The sequence below is a fragment of the Perognathus longimembris genome, chromosome 17 (assembly GCF_023159225.1).
Source record: "Perognathus longimembris pacificus isolate PPM17 chromosome 17, ASM2315922v1, whole genome shotgun sequence".
Classification (NCBI taxonomy): Eukaryota; Metazoa; Chordata; class Mammalia; order Rodentia; family Heteromyidae; genus Perognathus; species Perognathus longimembris.
In genome coordinates, this window is record NC_063177.1 from 52,183,885 (window position 1) to 52,205,655 (window position 21,771).

Below are 21,771 nucleotides of genomic sequence, written 5' to 3' on the forward strand. Positions count from 1 at the left end.
CCTGGGTTTGATTCCTCAGTACTACATAAACAGAAAAGGCCAGAAGTGGTGGTATGGCTCAAGTGGGAGAGTGCTACCCTTGAGCAAAAGCTCAGGAACAGTGCCCAGGCCCTTAGTTCAAGCCTTAAGACTGGAGAAAAAAAAAGTAACTAGGACAAAAAAGAGCTGGGGGTGTGTGTGGCACAAGTGGTAGAGCACCGGTCTAGCACTTACAAGGCGCTAAATTAAATTCCTAGTACCACAAAAATAAAGAACAAAAAAGAGAGGACCTGCTGCTAGAGAGAGGGTGAAGACAGGCTCTAAGCTTTCCTGCAATATAAAGAAGGAAATACTAAAGCATCATTTAAGGCTTCCTTAAGATTCAAAAAGGCTGCTGAGAAGGAAAAGAAATAGGCCTATCATCAGTCTTGAAACCAAAACGAATATCTCCCAGGGCTCTGCATAGCACACTATGGATGATGAGAGTCCTTAATATTCTTAAAGAGTATAAACACCAGCATGAGTTTTTCCCAAGGTTGATTTTTTTTCAAAACATCTACTATTAGTAATCAACAAAAGAATTCTAAAGTGGACACCTCACAGCAGAGGACTCTACAGAAGAATCAATCTTTGCCTCAGGTTTAATCCTGAGAGGATTACAGTCATGTAAAAATGAAGAAACAGCTCATCTTCCAAACAGTGCTCCATCAATTCTGGGCTTTCAGCTGGGCTCTGGGACAGGATTTAAACAGTCCTGAATCTGAGGTAAAACCTGATAAGCACTTGCCAGTGTTATAGAAAAAGAGACACGTGATGCAACTGTTCACTGACTGACAACTCTTATCCAAATGTGTACCTGAACACTTGTAGAGTCAAAACTAATAGCAGGCGGGTGTTGGTGGCTCAAACCTGTAGTCCTGCTACTCAAGAGGCTGAGATCTGAGGATCACAGTCTGAAGCCGGCCCAGGCAGGAAAGTCTGTACAACTCTTATCTCCAATTAAGCACAAAAAATAAAAACAAATCAAAGTGCTGAAAGTGGAGCTGTGGTTCAAGTGGTAGCATGCTAGCCTTGAGTACAAAAGTTCAGGTACAGCTCCCAAGGTCTTAAGTTCAAGCCCCAGGGCTGACATGGGGGGAAAAAAAAAACCAGTAAGCAATTTCCATCTACTTTATGCTAGTCATTGCTGTAAGCACACTAACACATCACACTGGCTCTTTTATTCCTCGATACAACCCCAGGAAGGCAACATTACGCTTGTTTTGTTTTGTTTTGTTTTTTGGCCAGTCCTGGGGCTTGGACTCAGGGTCTGAGCACTGTCCCTGGCTTCTTTTTGCTCAAGGCTAGCACTCTGCCACTTGAGCCACAGCGCCACTTCTGGCCATTTTCTGTATATATGGTGCTGGGGAATTGAACCCAGGGCCTCATGTATACGAGGCAAGCACTCTTGCCACTAGGCCATATCCCCAGCCCAGGAAGGCAACATTACTATAAAACACAAGGTTGTTAATAAATTAACCCAAGATCACATGCTAGATGTGCCAATAGAAGAGTTGGGACCCAAAGAAGGTCTAGCCTAGAGCCTGTATGCTTTACAACTCCAGAGGTCTCATCCTACATCCATGAGGTAGTAAAATAAATTAAGAGTATCTGCCAAAAGGACTAAAATTTTCTTCAAAATGCTATTTGTGGTTTCTCTTTAAATGGTCTCAAAGTTTTATGATACTGAGCTGGACCACAGTGAACTTCAGCCTAAAAGATTTAAAATCAGGTCAAATCCCAGTCATTAGGGGAAACAAACAAACTCCTGAGCAGAGCACTTCAATTTCTTGAACTGCTCTTCAAGGTGAACTAGATGCAAAATGCTCATTACTAATTATCATCACTTTACTGTTAATAAAATGAGTATCTATCTGTGCACTTTTAAAGTAAGGTACATAGCATACATAAAACAATTTTTTTTAAATCACCTGAAATCCCAAGGGGGCTGGCTCAGAAAGAAAAGGTCTATGCAATCAATAGGAAAAGACAGACAAGTGTGGTGAAGTATACTTATGATCCCAGCTACTAGGGAGGCAGGAGGACTGAAAGTTCAAGGTCAGTTCAGGCAAAGCTAAGAAGAGCCTGTCTCAAAAGCAAAATGCAAGTGCCTAACATGCTTGAGGTTCAACCCCCAATACCACAAAGGAAAAAAGAATGAGAGATGAGAGATCTTCCTGCCTCATCATCCTCATTAATTACCAGCATGCACCACCTCAGCCAACCACTTTTTATTACCATCAATTAGTTGTATAAGGGGTTTCACTGACATGTCCACACATGTGTTCAGTGTATCTCCATCAGATTCACTCTATCGCTCTGTCACTCATTTCTTTCTCCAAGGGGGAAGACTGCTCTTCCGTTCAATCAGTCTCCTTAAGAGAGTCCAGGTGCTGGTGGCTCACACCTGCTATCCTAGCTACTCGGGCCTGAGATGTGAGAATCATGGCTCAAAGCCAGCCTGGACAGGAACATTCATGAGACTCCTATCTCCAATTAACCACCAGAAAACTGGAAGTGGCACTGTGGCTCAAAGTAGTAAAGCACTAGGCTTGATCAAGAAAGCTCAGGGACAGCATCCAGGCACCAAGTTCAAGGCCCACGACCACCACCAACAACAACAAAAGTTTTGTACAGAATCTATTTGGAAATGGTACAATTCGCTGACAAATAGAAGACAAATTTGGATGCCTTGAGAGAACTCAAGCAAAGTACCTTCCGTTTTAAAAAAATGAATGAAATACAGGGGCTGGGAATATGGCCTAGTGGTAGAGTACTTGCCTCACATACATGAAACCCTGGGTTCGATTCCTCAACACCACATATATAGAAGGTGGAGATGGGAAGGAAAAACTGGGTGAGGGAAGTGGTGATATTGTCCAAAAAGAAATGTACTCAATACCTGACTTATATAACTATAACCCCTTTGTACATCACCTTTATAATAACAATAAAAAATTAAATAAATAAATAAGAATTTAAAGTTGATATGTGGGCTGGGAATGTGGCTTAGTGGCAGAGTGCTTGCCTAGCATGCAGGAAGCCCTGGGTTTGACTCCTCAGCACCACATAAGCAGAAAAAGCCAGAAGTGGTGCTGTGGCTCAAGTGGTCAAGTATAGCCTTGAGCAAAAGCTCAGGGACAGTGTCCAGGCCCTGAGTTCAAGCCCCCAGACTGGCAAAAACAAAACAAAACAAGGTTAATTAGCTACTTATACCATTTTACATGGTAATCTTATTTCTCTTTTTTGTTTGGTTTTGTTTTTTGCCAGTCCTGGGGCTTGGACTCAGGGCCTGAGCACTGTCCCTGGCTTCTTTTTGCTCAAGGCTAGCACTTTACCACTTGAGCCACAGCGCTACTTCCGACTTTTTCTGTATATGTGGTGCTGAGGAATCGAACCCAGGGCTTCATGTATACGAGATGAGCACTTTACCACTAGGCCATATTCCCAGCCCTAATCTTATTTCTCTTACTTGACTTTATAGCTGCTAAGAAAGAAAAGTGCCTTTTACATTTTTTTCCTCCTAACTCTCCACACAACTCATCCCAGGATCTAGTTCAAGGACATGCTCTGAGTGATACTGAAATAGGCCGGTCAGCACTGAGACAGGAGGATGCGGCGAAGAGCTCAATGTGAAGGCAAGACCTATTTCTCAAGTAGTACAGGAAGATAATAAAGGTAGTGTGTACCAGCCAGTGAGAACACCTGAATGATTTCAACAGGACTGGTTCCCTTCTAGAGCCAAAGAAAGCAGGAAGCCAGTTCTACAACAGAAGGAGTACAGTTGCAGGCATGAAATTGTCTTTCAATTCCTACACAGTACAAGGTGAAGTATTCATACATGGTGACTTCAATCCTTGGGGGGTGGGGGGGGGTTGATGCTTAAATAGACCCAGCGTAGACAACTGCGGCTTAGCTATATATCCAATGCCTTACTGAGGGAACTATCTCAAGCCTACACTACAAGGATGGGGAACTGAAGTGCATTTCAATCATGCAAGGCCTGAAGCCTGCAGGAGAAGCCCTTCTATTTTCAAGCCACAGTGCCCACTCCTTTCCAAACCAAGAGGAAAAGTAACAAGACAGATATAGTAAAGCATTCAGTTCTGTTTTATACTTCCAGTAAAACATTTTTATTTTCCTCTCTTTTCTCAGGGTAGTAGTGGGTCAATGTATAGAGGGACTGTATAGAGGAAGGGGTTTGTTGGCTAGAAGTCAATACTAATTAAAAGTTCAACAGGAGCCAGGCACTGGTGGCTCACGCCTGTAACCCTAGCTACTCAGGAGGCTGAGATCTGAGGACTCCGGTTCAAAGCCAGCTAGGGCAGGAAAGTTCATGAGATTCTTATCTCCAATTAATCACCAAAAAAAAGGTTCACCGGTTCACCACGACCTCAAAAGATAGCGATAGGTTATAATCCTTCTGAACTTTATCTAGTCAGAGGGCAAAGACCCAGTCTGCTTCACTATATTGAGATGTAATGTTTTTGATGCTCACATGTACATTTCTGCCCCTCCTCCTCTTCTTTTTTGCTTATACAGTGTCTCTCAATAGTCTCACATAGTTTTCTTGGCCATGCTGGCTTCAAATCACAATGCACCAAGTTTTAGCCTCCCTGAGTATCTAGTACCCAGCTTACATGTCTTCTTTATCAAGAGAAGGCAGTCAGATATTATGGCACTTATTGTAATCCTAGCTACTTTGGAGGCTGAGGTGAGAAGATCACTTGAGCCTACAAATTTGCGACAGTCAGTGAAATCGCCATCTCAAACAAAAACAAAAACAGGCAGAACTGAAGGCAACCATTCACCTATTTCAAAGTTAAGCTGTTCAATGCTATTCCAACAACCTGTAAACATTTTGGGGCTCTCTAAAGAATTATCAGATGACATCAAGGCCAGTCAAAAGAAGCTGGTTTATACTCTAAAGATCAAATGAGGAAAACGGTTCTGTTTGTTTGCTAACCACTCTTAGAACAAAGCATGCCTCTCTTTGTCATTCCATTTTACAGTTTTATGAAAGAAAAGGCAAGGTTTTGTCTTGTCTTTTAAATAAAGCCACAAAATAACAAACTAATGGCCACCATTCAAAAGCAATAATTGCATTATGATTTCATATCCCAGTTATCCACCAAATTGGAAAACACCAAATATATGTATCTTCTCTTTCCCCAAAGAAAACATAAAATAAATGTGAACAGTCTGGTTTACTTTCTTCCTTATCATAAAATATCTGGTAAGAAAGTTAAACAGTATCTTATTGTCTGATTATGGAATGAGGCAAGGTTATACACTGTTTTCAGAGCTGACTGATTTAAAACTTATCAAATGTCTCAGGCAAACTTCAGAGACAGTAATCAGAGAATACTGTCTAAAGAGAGACCCTCAAATCCCTATTGTTTGTTTAGTTGATTTAGTACTAAGTAAGCTATAATACGAAGAACAGCCTTCCAGGCCCAAGTTTCTAAGTAAGTTCAATTGAGACATCTATAGATTAAGAAAAAGAGGGGAAAAGCCAGCACTTATGGCTGAGATCTGAGGATTACAGTTCAATGCCAACTTGGGCAGGTTAAGTCTGTGAGACTCTTCTCTCCAACTGAACACCAAAAAGCCAGTGTGAAGCTATGGTTCAAATGGTAGAAAAGTTCAGGGACAGCACCCAGGCCAAACTCAAACCTCAGGGCCAGCACGGGTATGGACACACACGGACACACACACACATACACACACACGGAGGGTGGGGTAGAGAAACTAGCTTGAAAAGTGTTCTGTACAGACTACAAATGTAAGTATTTGAATAGCCAGTCTTATTATATGATATCACTAGTGGTTTATCTGCTAAACACAGTAATCATCCACAAAAACACCAAATTATCTCTCTACAAGAATGATGCAGTCATTTGATAGTCTAAGTTACTTTGCTCTGAGTTTTAGCTAAGATATCAAAAAAGGAAAGACAGGTCTTCCTAAAATATGTCTTCCTAAAGACTACAGCTGGGAACAGTACTGAGTCAAGATATCCTCAAAGAGCCTCGTGTCACAACAAAGCTTTCTTCTCCCTTATGAGTTTCTCAGTATCACCTTCCAAGAAGTTCAATCTGTATTTCTTTTTCTTTTTGGTCTCAGTCCTGGGACTTGAACACAGGGCCTGGATGCTGTTCCTGAGCTTTTTTACTCAAGGCTAGAACTCTACCACTTGAGCCACAGCAACACTTCCAGCTTTTTGGTAGTTAATTGGAGATAAAGGTCTCATAAACCTGCCTAGACAGTTCCTGCCTGGACTGGCTTTGAACTGTGATCCTCAGATCTGTTTCCTGAGTAGCTAGAACTACAGGCATGAGCCACTGGTACCTGGCCAACCTGCAATTATATCAATAAGAAACAACTAGCTGGGCTGGGAATGTGGCTTAGTGATAGAGTGCTTGCCTAGCATGCATGAAGCCTTGGGTTTAATTCCTCAGTATCACACACACAGAAAAAGCTGGAAATGGTGCTGTGGCTCAAGTACTAGAGTGCTAGCCTTGAGCAAAAGAAGCTCAGGGACAGCACCCAGGCCCCAGGACTAGTGAGAAAAAAAACAAGAGAGAAACAATTAGCTGGTTGGGTGCCAGTGGTTCACACCTGTCATCCTAGCTACTCAGGAGGCTGAGATCTGAGGACTGCAGTTCAAAGCCAGTTTGGGCAGGAAAGTCCACCTCTAAGCACCAGAAAACCAAAAGTGACACTGTAGCTCAAGTAGCTCAGCCTTGAGCTAAAGAGCTCAGGAACAGTACCCAGGCCCAGAGTTCAAGCCCCAGGACCAACCAAAAATTAAAAGAAGAAGAAAAGAAAAAAAGAAACAACTAGCTGGGTGCCAGTGTCTGTATCATATCTGTACTCCTAGCTACTGATATTTGAGGATACCAGTTTGAACCAGCAAAGAACTGGAAGTGAAGGTAATATAATAGCTCAAGTGGTAGCGTACCAGCCTTAAACTGAGAGCCAAGGCCCTAAGTTCAAGCCCTAGCCCAGTAGAAAGGAAGAATGGAAGGAAAGGAGGGAGGGACAGAGGGAAAGATAGAGAAGAGAGAATGAAGGGGGTGAGAGAGAAGGGAACATAGAGAAAGCGAAAGAGGAAGAGAAGAGAACTCTGTACAGGTGACTTCAGAGTATAACTCCATTGCTTTGGGCATTCAAGGTAAAATAGTAACTACAGATGGATCCAACATAACAACAACAAAAATCATAAGCACCTCTCTAGTTCTTCTATAAAACACATTTCACTTTCTTCTCTATTAAATTCTAGAATTGCATTCAGGGGTGGTAAACAAATGGCTAGCAAATTCCAACAATCTGGACTAAGGTTCAGAGGAAAGAATGCCAAAAGCTGAGACACAGTGAACACACATTACTTTGGACACACATTGCATATTACTTTGGCTTTTCCTGAAATATTACCAGTATCAACAAACAGAAATACTTGGGACATTCACACAAAGGCAGTTACAGACCACATCATACCAACTTTCTCAAGTCACATTTAATATTCTACTGGCACCTACCACAGGCTATTTTAAAGTGTGCAGGGGGAAACAGGGCCAGCATAGTTTCTTTGTGTGCTATCAGGGAAAAATTTCAACTTCAGTTTTCCCTTACTCTTTGATAAGCACCCCATAAAGATAAATTATACATCCAAAAGGACAAACTGCTCTAGTCAATTGGGTAGGCAACATAATTAACATGTGTCAGGTAGAGAACAGATGCTCTTGTAAACAAGGAGGCTCAAAATTAAGCTACAAACCATGAAGAAGCTTCTTTCTTTCTCTCTCTTTTTTTTTTTGTTTTTTGTTTTTTGTGTGCCCATCCTGGGGCTTGAACTGAAGGCCCAGGCACTGTATCTGAGTGTTTTTTTCTCAAGGCTAGCACCCTACAACTTGAGCTACAGCTCCACTTCTGGTTTTTTTGGAGCTTAATTAGAGATAAGAATCTCAAGGACTTTCCTGCATGGGCTGGGTTCAAACCTTGATTCTCAGATCTCATTTTCCTGAGTTACTAGGATTACAGGCATGAACCACCCAGGCCTGGCTATCTTAGCCTACTCAGAAACTGTTGTGTACTTCTGTGCAATTAGATTTTAATAATGAGTAATCACTCTTCAAGTTTCTCTTAAGAAAACCAAAATCTGGCCTATACAAAAAGACAAACCTTATTTAGAACTCACATCAGTTCTATCACAAAGAGTAAAAATGCATCAAAGATACAGTTCTAACCTCTCAAAACTGGGAAAACTAATTCTAAGCTACCAGGACCATATTACAGAATGCGAAGTCTTTGGGCTATGTAAAATAAGACTAATGGAATACTTTCACACATACATAAATACTCAAGTCTTTTAAAAAAATCCTGACTTTTTTTAATGAAAGGAAAATCAGCATTCCTTTCTACAATCCTATTGCTTTGACTTTTCCTGAAATATATTAGCAGTATCAACAAACACTTGGGGCATTCACACAAAGGCAGTCAGAGACCACATAGCACATCAACTCCCAATCACATTTCATATTCTACTCAGCATCTATTGCATGCTATCTGACGATAAATGTTACAAGTGTGCAATGTAAACAGCACCAGCACAGCGTCTTTGTGTGCCATCAGAGTGAAAGAAGGCAGTTGAGCACAAGGAGAGGCGATTCTCAGCACTCACCGTGCTTGGTTCCAACACTTACCTTAAGGATGTCCCCCCTTTTGAAGCTCAGCTCATCGTCCGCAGTAGCTTTGAAGTCATATTTGGCGATGGCTTCCATTCTGAGCGCTGCTTGGTGCTCAGCAGCCAGAAGCAGGGGGGAAGGGAGTCTTCCCGGCTGAAGCAACCCAGTGCTCCGGGCTCAGCCTCGCCTCTCTTCAGGGACTACTCCAGCACGCTGGGACACACAATGCCACCCTGAATCAGAAGACCGACGATTAAGAAGTGGCCAGGATAGGGCAGCCCCGCCCTGCCAATAGGCCTGCTGTCCCAGCCCCCACGCCCCCTGGCTCGGCGGGCTGAGCCCTCCACCTCCCTTCCAGGCAACAGCTTGTTTCTCCTCCTTCCTCTTTTCAGCCTCAGCCCTTAGGCGACTGACAGGCCCAGCGGCCAATGGCAGCAGCTGCTTGAGCTGTTCCAGAATACACTTCCTCTTTCCGTTGGGTGTGCATGGTGAGCAGGAACCGGCTGGAATCCCGTTCAGTCTCCGCCTTTCTTCCTCACACCTCTTCTCGAGAACACAGGGCAGTACACTGAAATAAAGGACCACCCTGGGGGTGGCACCTAACTGGATCAAACAGACTACGTCCTTCAGTCCCCACCAACTCTCAGGCTTCTAGGAAACCGCACCCCCAGTCAACAGCAAGCCAAGAACACTGGGCTTGAGGGTTTCACTTTATTCAAATGAAATATTGACGTGTTCTCAAAGCATCAAGAGAAAGTAATCTGCTTTTTAGCTCTTTTTACTATCAGTAGCAGTTCTGCCTTTCCCTACCACATCCAAACCATAATTACCAGAGAAAGACAGATAGCTGGTGGAAATCTGTTTCTGCCTAAGGCTCCTTTCCCTTGCAAATTGCCAAGACTTACAGGTCTTCCCTATGCTTGAAAGAGATAATCAAAGTTCAGCAATACAGCAATCTACTGAACAATAGAGCTGAAGACCTAATCTACACTTGAAAGATATAAGAACCAGAGCTGCTAAGTATCTTGTCTGCAGAAAGAAAGTTCAGAAACTGGTACCAGAAGGTCAAAACCTTGCCCAATATGTTGGGTTCAATCCCTAGCACTGCAAACAAACAAACAAAACCCCACTAAGGGGAAGGGAATGTGGCTTAGTGGTAGAGTGCTTGCCTAGCATGCAGGAAGCTCTGGGTTCCATTCCTCAGTACCACATAGACAGAAAAAGCTGAAAGTGGTGCTGTGGCTCAAGTGGTGGAGCACTAGCCTTGAGCACAGAGAGGCCCAGGGACAGTGCCCAGAGGCCCCGAGTTCAAGCCCCAGGACCAGCAAAACAAAACAAAACAAAAACCACTAAAAAAAAAAAGTTACCCAGCCTGTGGCTCAGGCCTGTAATCCTAGCTACTCAGGAGGCTGAGGCCTGAGGATCACAATTCAAAGCCAGCCCAGGCAGGAAAGTCCTTGAGATTCTTATCTCCAATTAATCACAGAAAAGGCCAGAAGTAGTGCTGTGGCTCAAGTGGTAGACTGCTAGCGTGGAGCAAAAGGGGCTCAGGGACTGCGCCCAGGCCCAAAGTTCAAACACCAAGACAGGCAAAAAACAAAACAAACAACCGTTACCTATAGCACCTTAGCAAGCTCCTCTTTGAGCTGGGGAGCACTAAGCAGGCAAACTGCATTCTGCAGGTGAAAGATTTTGTCACTTCTAGAGAGTGTCAGATGACAGAACTAGGGGTAGCACTCACAGCAGGAGTGAGCAGGGACACAATCTCCACCTTTGCATACCTAAAGGAAAATAAAGCCCCATTCTTTTTCCCAGTCACAGTCTTCACTCACACTAAACAAAACCAGAAAACAAGGGCACTAGCAGAATGGGGACGTGTTATTTATAGTGGCACTTTTCTCAAATAATTACCACCTAGCAGCTCATTTGAGGGGCACGAATGATTATTATTCTTTTGTTCTAAAGTTAACAACTGGGGCATTAATCAAGCATAGCTGCAAATAGGCTACCGAGTAAACCAGCTGGGAGTATTCAGACTGGAGAAGAGTAGTATGTAGGAGGACAGAAACTGCTTGGTAAAAAGTCCTCAGGCAAATTTGAAAACCAACCATTCAGCTCCAAAAATTTAATAAACCAAACCTGTGTTTATTCTTTCAGGCCATACTTAAAATATTCTATGTGATGCTGGCTGTAAAAGAAGCATGTAAAGAAAGAATTCCAGCAAATATTTAAATATTTAAAAAATACAAAGATTAGGCTGCATATTTATTTTTATTTTTTGGTCAATTGTGGGGCTTGAACTCAGGGTGTGGGCACTGACTCTTTGTGTTCAAGGCTAGTACTCTACCACTTGAGCCACAGTACCACTTCTGGTGTTTTCTAGTGATTATCTGGAGATAAGAATCTCATGGACTTTCCTGCCTGGGCTGGCTTTGAACCACATTCCTCAGATCTCAGCCTCCTAAATAGCTAGGATTATAGCATAAGCCACCTGCACCTGTCAGCCTACTATTTCAACTGGACTTCAGGACTGCTCGTGTTAACACTACACATGTTGGGCTGGGAATATGGCCTAGTGGCAAGAGTGCTTAGCTCCTATACATGAAGCCCTAGGTTCGATTCCTCAGCACCACATAGAAAAGGCCAGAAGTGGCGCTGTGGCTCAAGTTGTCAGAGTGCTAGCTTAAAAGAAGCCAGGGACAGTGCTCAGGCCCTGAGTTCAAGCCCCGGGACTGCCAAAAAAAAAAAAAACCAACCTACCCATCTTTGATAGGAAACAGAAAAAGTGACTGAATAGACCTGAAAAATCAAGGAGTTCCATTATTTTATTTGGAGTGGGCGGCAGTAATGGGATTTGAACTCAGGGCCTTGTGCCTGCTAGGCAGGCATCATACCAATAAACCATAGCTCCAAGTGTTTTTTTGTTGGTTTATTTTGAAGACAGGGTCTTGTTAACTTGCTGCCACCTCTTTAACATGCCTGAACAGCAATCAATCTACTTTTAGGCTTCCTGTCCTTGCTGAGCTCATAGGCATGTACTACCAAATCCAGATTCCCTCAGTGGAATTGGAGTCTTTCTGCCTAGGCTAGCCTTGCTCCTCAATCTGCCCAATCTCAGCCTCTCATGTAGCCTGGAATTATAGATGTGCAACTGTGCCCAGCAAATGAGTGTTTCTTATTTTATTTTATTTTACTGGTAGTACTAAGAATTGAACTCGGCACCTCACACTTGCTATAATGGTACTTACCACTTAATCCATACCTCTAGCCCTGTCTTTTGTTAATTTGCTTTGAAGACAGAATTTCTGCTCAGGCTGGCCTGGAACTATGATCCTGCAGATCTCAGCCTCCTGAGTAGCTAGCACTACACATATGAGCCACAGGCACCTGGCTAAAGTTTCATTTTTGAAAAACAGAATCAGGGCTGGAAATGTGGTTTAGTGGTAGAGTGCTTACCTAGCATGCATGAAGCCCTGAGTCTGATTCATCAGCACCACATATACAGAAAAGGCCAGAAGTGGTGCTGTGGCTCAAGTGGTAGAGTGCTAGCCTTGAGCAAAAGAGGCTCAGGGACAAATCAGGCCCTAAGGACCACCACCACCACCCAAAAAAAGAAAAACAGAATCAGACAGAAACCCAAAGATTGTCAAGGTAGTTTGTCAGCTGTATATAAGTAAAAGGACATTACATTTTTAGTGGCAGTATTAGGAATTGAAGTCAGGCAGGCACTCTACCACTTGAATGGCTCCTCTAGCCCCTTTTATTATTGGTTATTTCAAATTAGGGTTTTACTTAATGGTCATCTGACTTGGGCTTCAATCCTTTTTGTGTTTCCCTGTGTTGTTGGGATGATATGCATACTCCAACATGTTCAGCCATAGCTGAAGCAGAGTGTCTCGCAGGCTCTTATGACAGGCTTGGCCTCCAACCTCTACCCCCAATCTTGACCTCACAAGTACTACAATTGCAAGCTTAAGCCACAGGCTGCTGAGACATGAATTTTTATATAACTCATAAAATTGACATAAGACATCTCTATTAAAATTGAATAGCAGAAGCATAAAAACCAACAGTTCTCAACACCAATTTTTCTGCCACTACTCAACTCACCTGCCACAGATTCCTAAGCAAAAGTTTAAAAAGATGAACAATGTGGACTTTATAACTATTCAAGTAATCACTCAAGTACCTATTGCTTTGTGAGATGGAGTCTGATAGAAAACTATCAAAGCAGTATCTCCCAAAGATGTGCCAAAGAATAATTAGGAATTCGTTCAGAAAACCTGAAGAGGTCAGCCTACTAAGCTACTCACAGAAAAATGAATTCAAATCTTCCATTAAGTATAGAAAAAAAAAATCCTATCTCATTCACAATACTAACTACAAAACGGAAGCATTTTGAAAGTAGATACAATGTACAATGGTTTTTTTACTTTATTTCTCCAGTGCTAAGGATTGAACCTAGGGCCTCAAGCATGGTAAAGTATGGGCTCCACAACCAGCTCTGGATTATCTAAGTAGATGAGGTTGTTTTCCCCCAAGAAAATGAACTGGCATACAGTTGTAACTGCTTCCTGTTTAGTATATATCTAAACTCAGTACACACCTCAATAGACCTTTTTTTTTGCCAGTCCTGGGGCTTCAACCCTGGATCTGGACACTGTCCCCAGGGCTCTTTTTGCTCAAGGCTAACACTCTACCACTTGAGCCAAAGGACCACTTCTGGCTTTTTCTGTGATTAACTGGAGATGAGAGTATCACAGACTTTCCCGCCTGGGCTGGCTTTGAACCATGATCCTCAGATCTCAGCTTCCTAAGTACCTAGGATTACAAGTGTGAGCCACTGGCACTCAGCTAAAATGCAGTGACTTTTAAGGAAAGTTAAACAGAATTGTTCAACTGATATGTATTCAAAGTGCAGTAGCTTAAAGGTATTTATTAGATTTTATTCTCTCTTCCATTTAATTCTCCTTTTGAAACTTGCATGACATAAAATACATGAAATTCTTTTGTACAACTACCCAAAGACTAAAAGAAAGCCAGATGCTGGTGGCTCATACTTGTAATCCTAGCTACTCAGGAGACTGAGATCTGAGGATCATCATAGTTAGAAACTAGCCTACGCAGAGAAGTCCATGAAACTCTTATCTCCAATTAACTACAAAAAGCTGGAAGTGGAGATGTTGGTCCAGTTGGTAAAGTACTAGCCTTGAAGGAGGGTGGGGAAGAGCTCAGGGACATAGTCCAGGCCTGAGCTCAAGCCCCATCCAATCACCCTCCCCCCCCCAAAAAAAAAAAAACAAAAAACAAAAATACATGATCCTGGGACAGCATGGTATCTAGAGGTAAATTAACTGCCATTCATTCAAGTAATGATCCTGCTTATTACAGCTATAATTTTGAAACAAGCCCTAGTTTTCTGATGTGCAAAATGGAATAATAGCTACCTTATAAGACCAACTGAAGATTAAGTTTGATAATATACACGAAGTACTTTGGGTAGGCTAATGTAAATTACACAAAGTAAGTTAATGATGTTAACTCTACTAAACCACATAAAAATATGATAAAAGTTAAAGCAATTTTTTATGTGCTAATTGGCATTTGGGGGGGGTCAGCCTTGGGGCTTGAATTCAGGGCCTGGGCACTGTCCTTGAGCTTTTTGCTCAAGGCTAGCACTCTACCACATGAGTCACAGTGCCACTTCTGGCCTTTTCTGTATATGTGGTACTGAGGAATTGAACCCAGGATATCATGCATGCTAGGCAAGCACTCTACCACTAGGCCAAACTCCTGGCCCCATAATTAGCAAAATTTTTAAAGATTTGTGATATTCAGTTTTAGCAATACTTTGGATAAACAGATTTTACCCACTAGATGTAACAGAGAGTGCAGCTTGCTACATAAAACAATCACAGAATCCACACTTTAGCTAGAAATTTAGTCCATCTTTTTAGAGAATAATTTGGAAATGCCGATTTTCAAATATACACCCTTGATTAAGCAATTATACTTCCCCAAAAGTGACATAAATCACATACACTAGAGACATCTTTGAGTAAAATCTCTGTATTTATTTAGGGGATATATTCCTACATAAGTAACAAGACATGTTTTCAAGTCAAACAAAAAATGGGCCTGGTACTGGTGACACACCCCTACAAATCCTAGCTACTTAGGAGGCTGAGATCTGAGGATCACAGTTCGAAGCCAGCCTGGGCAAAAAAGCCCATGAAATTCTTATCTCAAATAAACTACTCAGAAAAAGCCAGAAGTGGTGCTGTGGCTCAAGTGGCTTAGCAGCAGCCGTGAAAACAAAGAGGCCTGGGGAGAATGCCAAGCCCTGAGTTCAAGACCCAGGACCAGGAAAAAAAAAAAAAAACTGGGAAGGGGAAAAGTGGGAGGAAATGAGGGGAGGGGGTAACACAGATCAATAAGAAATGTACTCATTACCTTACTTACATAACTGTAACCCCTCTGTACATCACCTTTATAATAATATTTAAATTTTAAAAATTGCAAAAACAATTTAACCCATTTCTGTAAAGAAAAATATCAGTATATGGAAAAAAATTAGTCAGCTAACAACTGCTATCACTAGGAGTAAGATAACAATACTTTTACTTTCTGCACAATGTACCTCAACTGTACTTTTGGTTTTGTTTGAGTTGGTCATGGGACATGAACTAGGGGCACTGCTCTTAAGACTTTTTGCTCAAGTACTAACTCTGCTACTTGAGCCATACCTCCATTTCAGCCTTTCTGGTAGTTAATTGGAAATGAGCCTCATGGACTTTCTTGCCTGGGCTGGCTTTGAAACTCGATCCTCAGATTCCAGCCTCCTGAGTAGCTAGGATTACAGGCATGAGCCACTGGTACCTGACTTCTTTCATCATTTTTATTGTAAGCGTGTGTGTGTGTGTGTGTGTGTGTGTGTGTGTGTGTGTCCTGGGGCTCGAACTCAGCACCTCAGTGCTGTTCCTGAGCTTTTTTGCTCAAGACTAGCAATTTTCTGTGTGTGTGTGTGTGTGTGTGTGTGTGTGTCCTGGGGCTCGAACTCAGCACCTCAGTGCTGTTCCTGAGCTTTTTTGCTCAAGACTAGCAATTTTCTACTTCTACCAAAAAGGTGCTTAATTGTAAATAAGAATCTTACCAACTTTCCTGACCAGATGGCTTCAAATCATAATCCTCAGATCTCAATCTCCTAAATAGCTAGGATAACAAACATGAGCCAATAGCACCGGGCATATCATAAGCATTTTTTACTTTCATAGTTGGAAAGAACACAGGCCAAAAGCTTACCAAAGCTCTGAGATCAGACTTGGACTCAACTATAACTTTACCACTTACAAATGAGGTGACATTTCAGAAAGAAACTTATATTCTTTGATCCATAGTATTCCTCAACCACAAAATAGGAATAATACCAGCAGCTACCTTATAAAGTCATTTTGATTATGGAGAGATAAAGTCTATAAATGGCTTGGCAAGGTCTGGCATAAATAGATGCTAAGTAGCAGCATCAGTCCCTTTTCACGTATCAGTCCACAGTGTGGGAGTAAATCTAGAACTTACAACTACAGTTATACATCCAAATGAACTCTCTGGTAAGCAACTTAACAGCCTTTACATATAAACTGAGAATATAGTACAGTGGTACAGAACACACCTGGCAAAAAGGCAGAGTTTCATTGGCACCAACACACATACATACACACATAAAACTCTATCACTTCACATTACACATGTAAGAGTTACATTTAAATATACAGAAAGCATTATTTCATATGGAGTACTTAAAAGCCATACATGGGTCTTATTATTTCATAAGTGATTTCCATAACAAAACTTTGGGTCCTTGGAGCTTCTGGATCAAAATCACCCTATTCACAAATGGAATCATTGTGGGTTGCCTGCTGGAATTCTGCCAGAGTCTAATTTTAAAAGAGCTTTCTAGGAGCTGGGAATGTGGCTTGGTGGTACAGTGCTTGCCTAGCATGCATGAAGCCCTGGGTTCGATTCCTCAATACCACATAAACAGAAAAAGCCAGAAGTGGGGCTGTAGCTCAAGTGTTAGAGTAGTAGCCTTGAGCAAAAGAAGCTCAGGGACAGTGCCCAGGTTCTGAGTTCAAGCTCCAAGACTGGCAAAAAAAAAAAAAAAAAAGCTTTGGGCTAGGAATATGGCTTAGTGGTAGTGTTGCCTAGCATGGATAAAGCCCTGAGTTCGATTCCTCAGCACCAAATAAACAGAAAAGGCTGGAAGTGGCACTGTGGTCAAGTTGGCATTGTGCTAGCCTTGAGCAAAAAGAAGCAAAGGACAGTGCCCAGGCCCTAAGTTCAAGCCCTGGGACTGGCAAAAAAAAAAAAAAAAAAAAAAATCTTTCTAGAAAACAGGTGCTGGTGGCTCATGTCTGTAACACAGGAGGCTAAAATCTGAGGATCTTGGTTTGAAGTCAGTTGGGGCAGGCAAGTCCATGAAACTCAAAAACAAAAGCCAGAAGTAGAGCTGTGGCTCAAGTGGCAGAGCACTAGCCTTGAGCACAAGAGCTCACAGACAGCATTCCGAAGCCCCAGGACCAGTCCTAAAATCAAGAAGGCACAGCTCAAGGAAAGCCAGTCAAGCAAGAATAAAAGTACTAAGAATAAAAAATCCTCTAAATCAGATGTGGTAATACATATCTGTATCCCAGCACTCGGGAAGGAGGCTTAGCCAGAAGGACCATGTATTCAAGACCAACCTGGGCTACTTAAACTATCTCAAAAAAAAAACTTTTTTTTTTAATTAAAAAGATTCAGGCATGGGGCTGGAATATGGACTTAGTTGTAGAGTGCCTGCCTCGTATGCATGAAGCCCTGGGTTCAATTTCTCAACACCACATATATAGAAAAGGCCAGAAGGGGCACCGTGGCTCAAGTGGTAGCGTGCTAGCCTTGAGCAAAAAGCCAGGAACAGTGCTCAGACTCTGAGTTTAAGCCCCAGGACTGGCAAAAAAGAAAGAAGGAAGGAAGGAAAGAAGGAAAGGAAGGAAAGGAAGGAAAGGAAGGAAAGGAAGGAAGGAAGGAAGGAAGGAAGGAAGGAAAAGATTCAGGGCTGGGTGCAATTGGAGGATTAATTCAGTGACCATGCACAAAGCCTTGGGTTCAATCCCCACAACCCAAAAAGAATTACAGTGCAAGTAAAAAAGAATTGTAATTTTTAAAAAGGAATACGTTGGGGGAGGGGGGAAAATGAGGGAGGAGGTAACAAACTGTACAAGAAATGTACCTACTGCCTTATGTATGAAACTATAACCCCTCTGTACATCACTTTTACTTATTTAAAAAAATAAAATGATAAGCAAAAGAAAAAATAAAATAAAAAGGAATAAGTTAGTAGTTACAGCAGGGCTCATGCATGTAATCCTAGCTACTCAGGAGGCTGAGATGTGAGGATCATGTTAGAAGCTAGCATAGGCAGAAAAGTCCAGGAGACTCTTATCTCCAATTAATTATGAAAAAAAAAATGCTAGAAGTGAACTGTGATTCAAGTGGTAGAGTGTTAGCCTAGAGGGGGAAAAAGAAAATCAGGGACAACACTCAGACCTTCAGTTCAGGACCCAGGACCAGCACCAAAAGAGAAAAAAAAAAAGTTACAATGGGCAGGTTTTAACTAATTCTTCAATGATCAAAATAAGTTCTACTCTTTAGATTTTTCATTGCTGTCTTCACTCATATAACTCTGTAGTTGCTAAGAGTCTCACATATTTCCTGCCCCAGCTAGCTTTGAACCAAGATCCTCAGATCTCAGCCCCTACAGTAGCTAGGATTACAGGTGTGAGCCACCAGTGCCTGGCTTTGATTTTTCATTTTCAATATTAATTATCCATAGCAAAAGGAAGTCACATAAGGGCCAAACTTACCCAGTCTTTCTAATACCAAAGCCACACGGGAAGAAAAAAACAAGACACAAAAAGCACATTTCTAAAAGAACTAAAAGAAAAGAACACACACACGATTGGCGAAGGGTCAGTGGTTTATGCTTGTAATCCTAACTACTAAGGATCCTAATCACTCAGATCCAAGGATCGCAGTTCTTGAAGCCGGACCCAGGAGGAACCTCCTTTTGATTCTAAGCTCCAATTCACCATCAAAAAGCCGGAAGTAGAGCTGTGGCTCAAGTGACAGACAGAGCATTAGCCTTGAGGGGAAAAAAAAAAGCTCAGGGGCAGCGCCCACGCCCTGAGTTCAAGCCCCAGGACCGGCAACCCCCCCCCCAGCAAAAAAAAACCATATAATGTAAGCAAACTACACTACTGTGACCTCTGTGGCATTATTGATTACTTATAGATTAATTCAACCCTTTGAACCTTCCAGCTGGGGGGTGGAGGTGAGGGGGGGGGGGTTGCGAACTTCATACTCCCCTAGCTCACTAGCAACCCTTCTGGCTGGCTATAGGAACGCAGGGGAACACTTGAAGGAATGAAAACAGGGAAGAAGGTATCTTCCCGAGAATCTTGACACTAACGGGAGGGGAAAAAAAAAAAAAAATCCGCCAGAAGGGCAGAAATTTCGAAAATTATGCCCGCAAGAAGGAAGAGGAAGTTGATTAGAAAAAAAAAAAGGGGGGGGGAAGGGGCAAATGACTAGCCTTACTTAAAGCCAGCATTTTGTGTTCCTCGCGGAACAGAAGAGAGGCCAGAGGAAAGGCACTAGAACTGGAGAAGTTACTTGGAGAAAGGGGGGATTAAAAACAGAATTTCTCTCGCGTCTTTTTTGACTCTCTTCTCGAGTGCATGCATGTCACTCCCTCTGCAAACCACACAGTGAGCAGCGCTTCCAGCACGCCTCCCATCACTCCCAACACACCGTCACTCACGGGGGTCTGGGAGTCCCGTGGGTTCCGGGAGAGAGCGAGAGCGCGAGCCGCTGGCGAAGGGGCCCCCGCCGAGCCCTGTCCTCCGGGGGTATCCCCAAACCTGCTGCTGCTCACTTTCCTTGTCAAACATTTCTCAATCATTCCGTCTCGAGAGATAAGACCCGCCAGGCGATAAAGCAAGATCATCTCTACCTAAACCCCTCCAGGGGCGAACGGCTCTGACTCACGAGGGATTTCCCGCACAAAAATTCTACCTCCCCCCCCCCCACCCCGACGCCGAGAAAGGGGTGACGGGACGGCCCGTGCGGGTCGAAGGAGCATCGACCAATCAACCGATCGATCCACCGATCGGCCAATCAATCACCACGTTCGTCGCCGGCACCGAATCTCCCCCCCCGCCCGCCCCGGTCCCCGAGCTGCCCGGGCCCGTTCGGGGCGAGCCCTGGGAAGGGGGGGGGGACCCCCGCGGGAGATCTCGTCAGGGAGCCCCGGTCTCTGCCCCGGTGCCTGAGGAAGACCGTCCCACCCCCCCCCCCCTTCGGAAGGAAGCGCCCCAAAAGGAGAAAGCGTGGATGCCGGCGATTCCGCTCCCCGGGCGGGAGCCTCACCGTCCGGATCCGAACCCCGCGCCGCCACGGCAGCCCGGGGCCAGCTAGGCCCGTTTCTTCCTCCCGGCGGAGCGGGGAGGAAAGGGGCGACCGAGCTGCGCCGCCGCCGCCGCCGCCGCTGCCCGCACTCACCGAGGCGCAGCTAGCTGCCCGCTCCGGGCCGGGCCCGCCCCTCCGGCGCGCTGCGAGCGGACACTGACCCCCTCCCCGCCGCGGCTCCCCGAAGGAGGCTCCGGCTCCCCGGCCGCCGTCACCACCTCAGACTCGGCCGCCGCCGCCGCCGCCGCCGCCGCCCGGTCGCCCAAGCAGCACAGCCGCCTCGCTTCCGCTCCTCATCAGGGTCCCGCGAGAACTGCCCCGTGAGGCCCCGCCCCGCCCCGCCCCGCCCCGCCCCCACGAGACTTCCCCGGGCGGAAAAGACCCAGAGCGCAAGCGCCCGGCTCCCTGCAGGTAGAGGAACGCGGTACCCGTGCGCATGCGCGGGCCCCGGCCCCAGCCCCGGCCCGGCCCGCAGCAGGTGGCTGTAGCCTGGTTACGCCCTCGGGTCGTGGTAACCCTCTCCGCGCCACAGCAGGTAAATTACAGCGCTGCCCTGTGGGAATAACACTTCACACCCTCTAGTCACTTTCCCTTTCCTGGTCGCCGACGGGGGAGGAGCCTGTCAAGGATCTCTTTGAAGCCGGGCGCTGTCATCCTAGCTACTCGGGAGGCTGAGAGGTGAGGATCCCGGTTCAAAACCAGCCTGGGCAGGAAAGGCCATGGGACTCTTAAGCTCCAAAGAACCACCAGGAAACCGGAAGTGGAGCTGTGGCTTAAAGTGGGAGTGCTAGCCTGGTGGCTAGAAAAGCTCAGGGACAGCGCCCAGGCCCTGAGTTCAAGCCCCATGACTGACCAAAAAAAGAAAAAAAAAGTTTGAGAATCTGGTTTGTATAAATAGGAAAAATTAGTAGACTTGTTCCTTCATTGATTGAACCCTGTGTTTAATATCTGTAGATACCATGTTGGGTATGGAAGATAAAGCAACAAACAGACAGGCGTGAGCAATTTCACTGGCTAGAGAAGCAAGAAAATATTTAACATAGTAATAGCAATAATGGAGCACCTGGGACTCGTGCCTTTAATCTTAGCCACTGAGGGGGTTGAGATCTGAGGATCACAGTTCAAAACCAACCTGGATAGGAAAGTCCGTGAGACTCTTGTCCCCAGTTAACCAGCCAGAAAGAAAAGGAAAGAAAAGGCAGAGGGGAAAAGCCAGAAGGTGGAGCTGTGACTCAAGTGGTAGAGTTCTAGCCTTGAGCAAAAAACCAAACCAAAACAAAACTCAGGACAGCACCCAGACCCTGAGTTCAAGCCCCAAGACTGGAACATAACAATAATACCACAGTACACTTTTAAACTACTTGGGTGTTGTCAAGGAAGCCAGAAGGAGGGAGGAGGAGTCAAATCCAGGGCTTAGCTTTTTTGCTCAAGGCTGGTGTTCTACTACTTGAGCGACTGAAGGACAGTGTTGACAGAAAAGGTAGTGTGGAGCTGGGTCTTGTAGGATATGTGGGAGTTTGATAGCAGAGCCACCAGAGCAAGGGCACTTCAGGCAAAGGGAATT

General features: G+C 44.2%; 1 protein-coding gene across 3 annotated transcripts in view; it reads right to left on the minus strand.

Annotated features, from left to right (window-relative positions):
• Nucleotides 1–20,376, minus strand: part of Grb2 (growth factor receptor bound protein 2) — a 74,775-nt gene extending 54,399 nt beyond the window's left edge. Inside the window, exons 1-2 of one of the 3 annotated variants that reach the window (XM_048365933.1) lie at nt 20,301–20,376; nt 8,724–8,938 (exon numbers count right to left, since the gene is read on the minus strand). In XM_048365933.1, the coding sequence (XP_048221890.1) occupies nt 8,724–8,801 (78 nt within the window). In that variant the 5' untranslated portion in view covers nt 8,802–8,938; nt 20,301–20,376. The remainder of the gene's footprint in view (nt 1–8,723; nt 8,939–20,300) is intronic. The other 2 variants (XM_048365931.1, XM_048365932.1) reach the window with 2 other exon arrangements.
• Between the last annotated feature and the right edge of the window lie 1,395 nt (nt 20,377–21,771).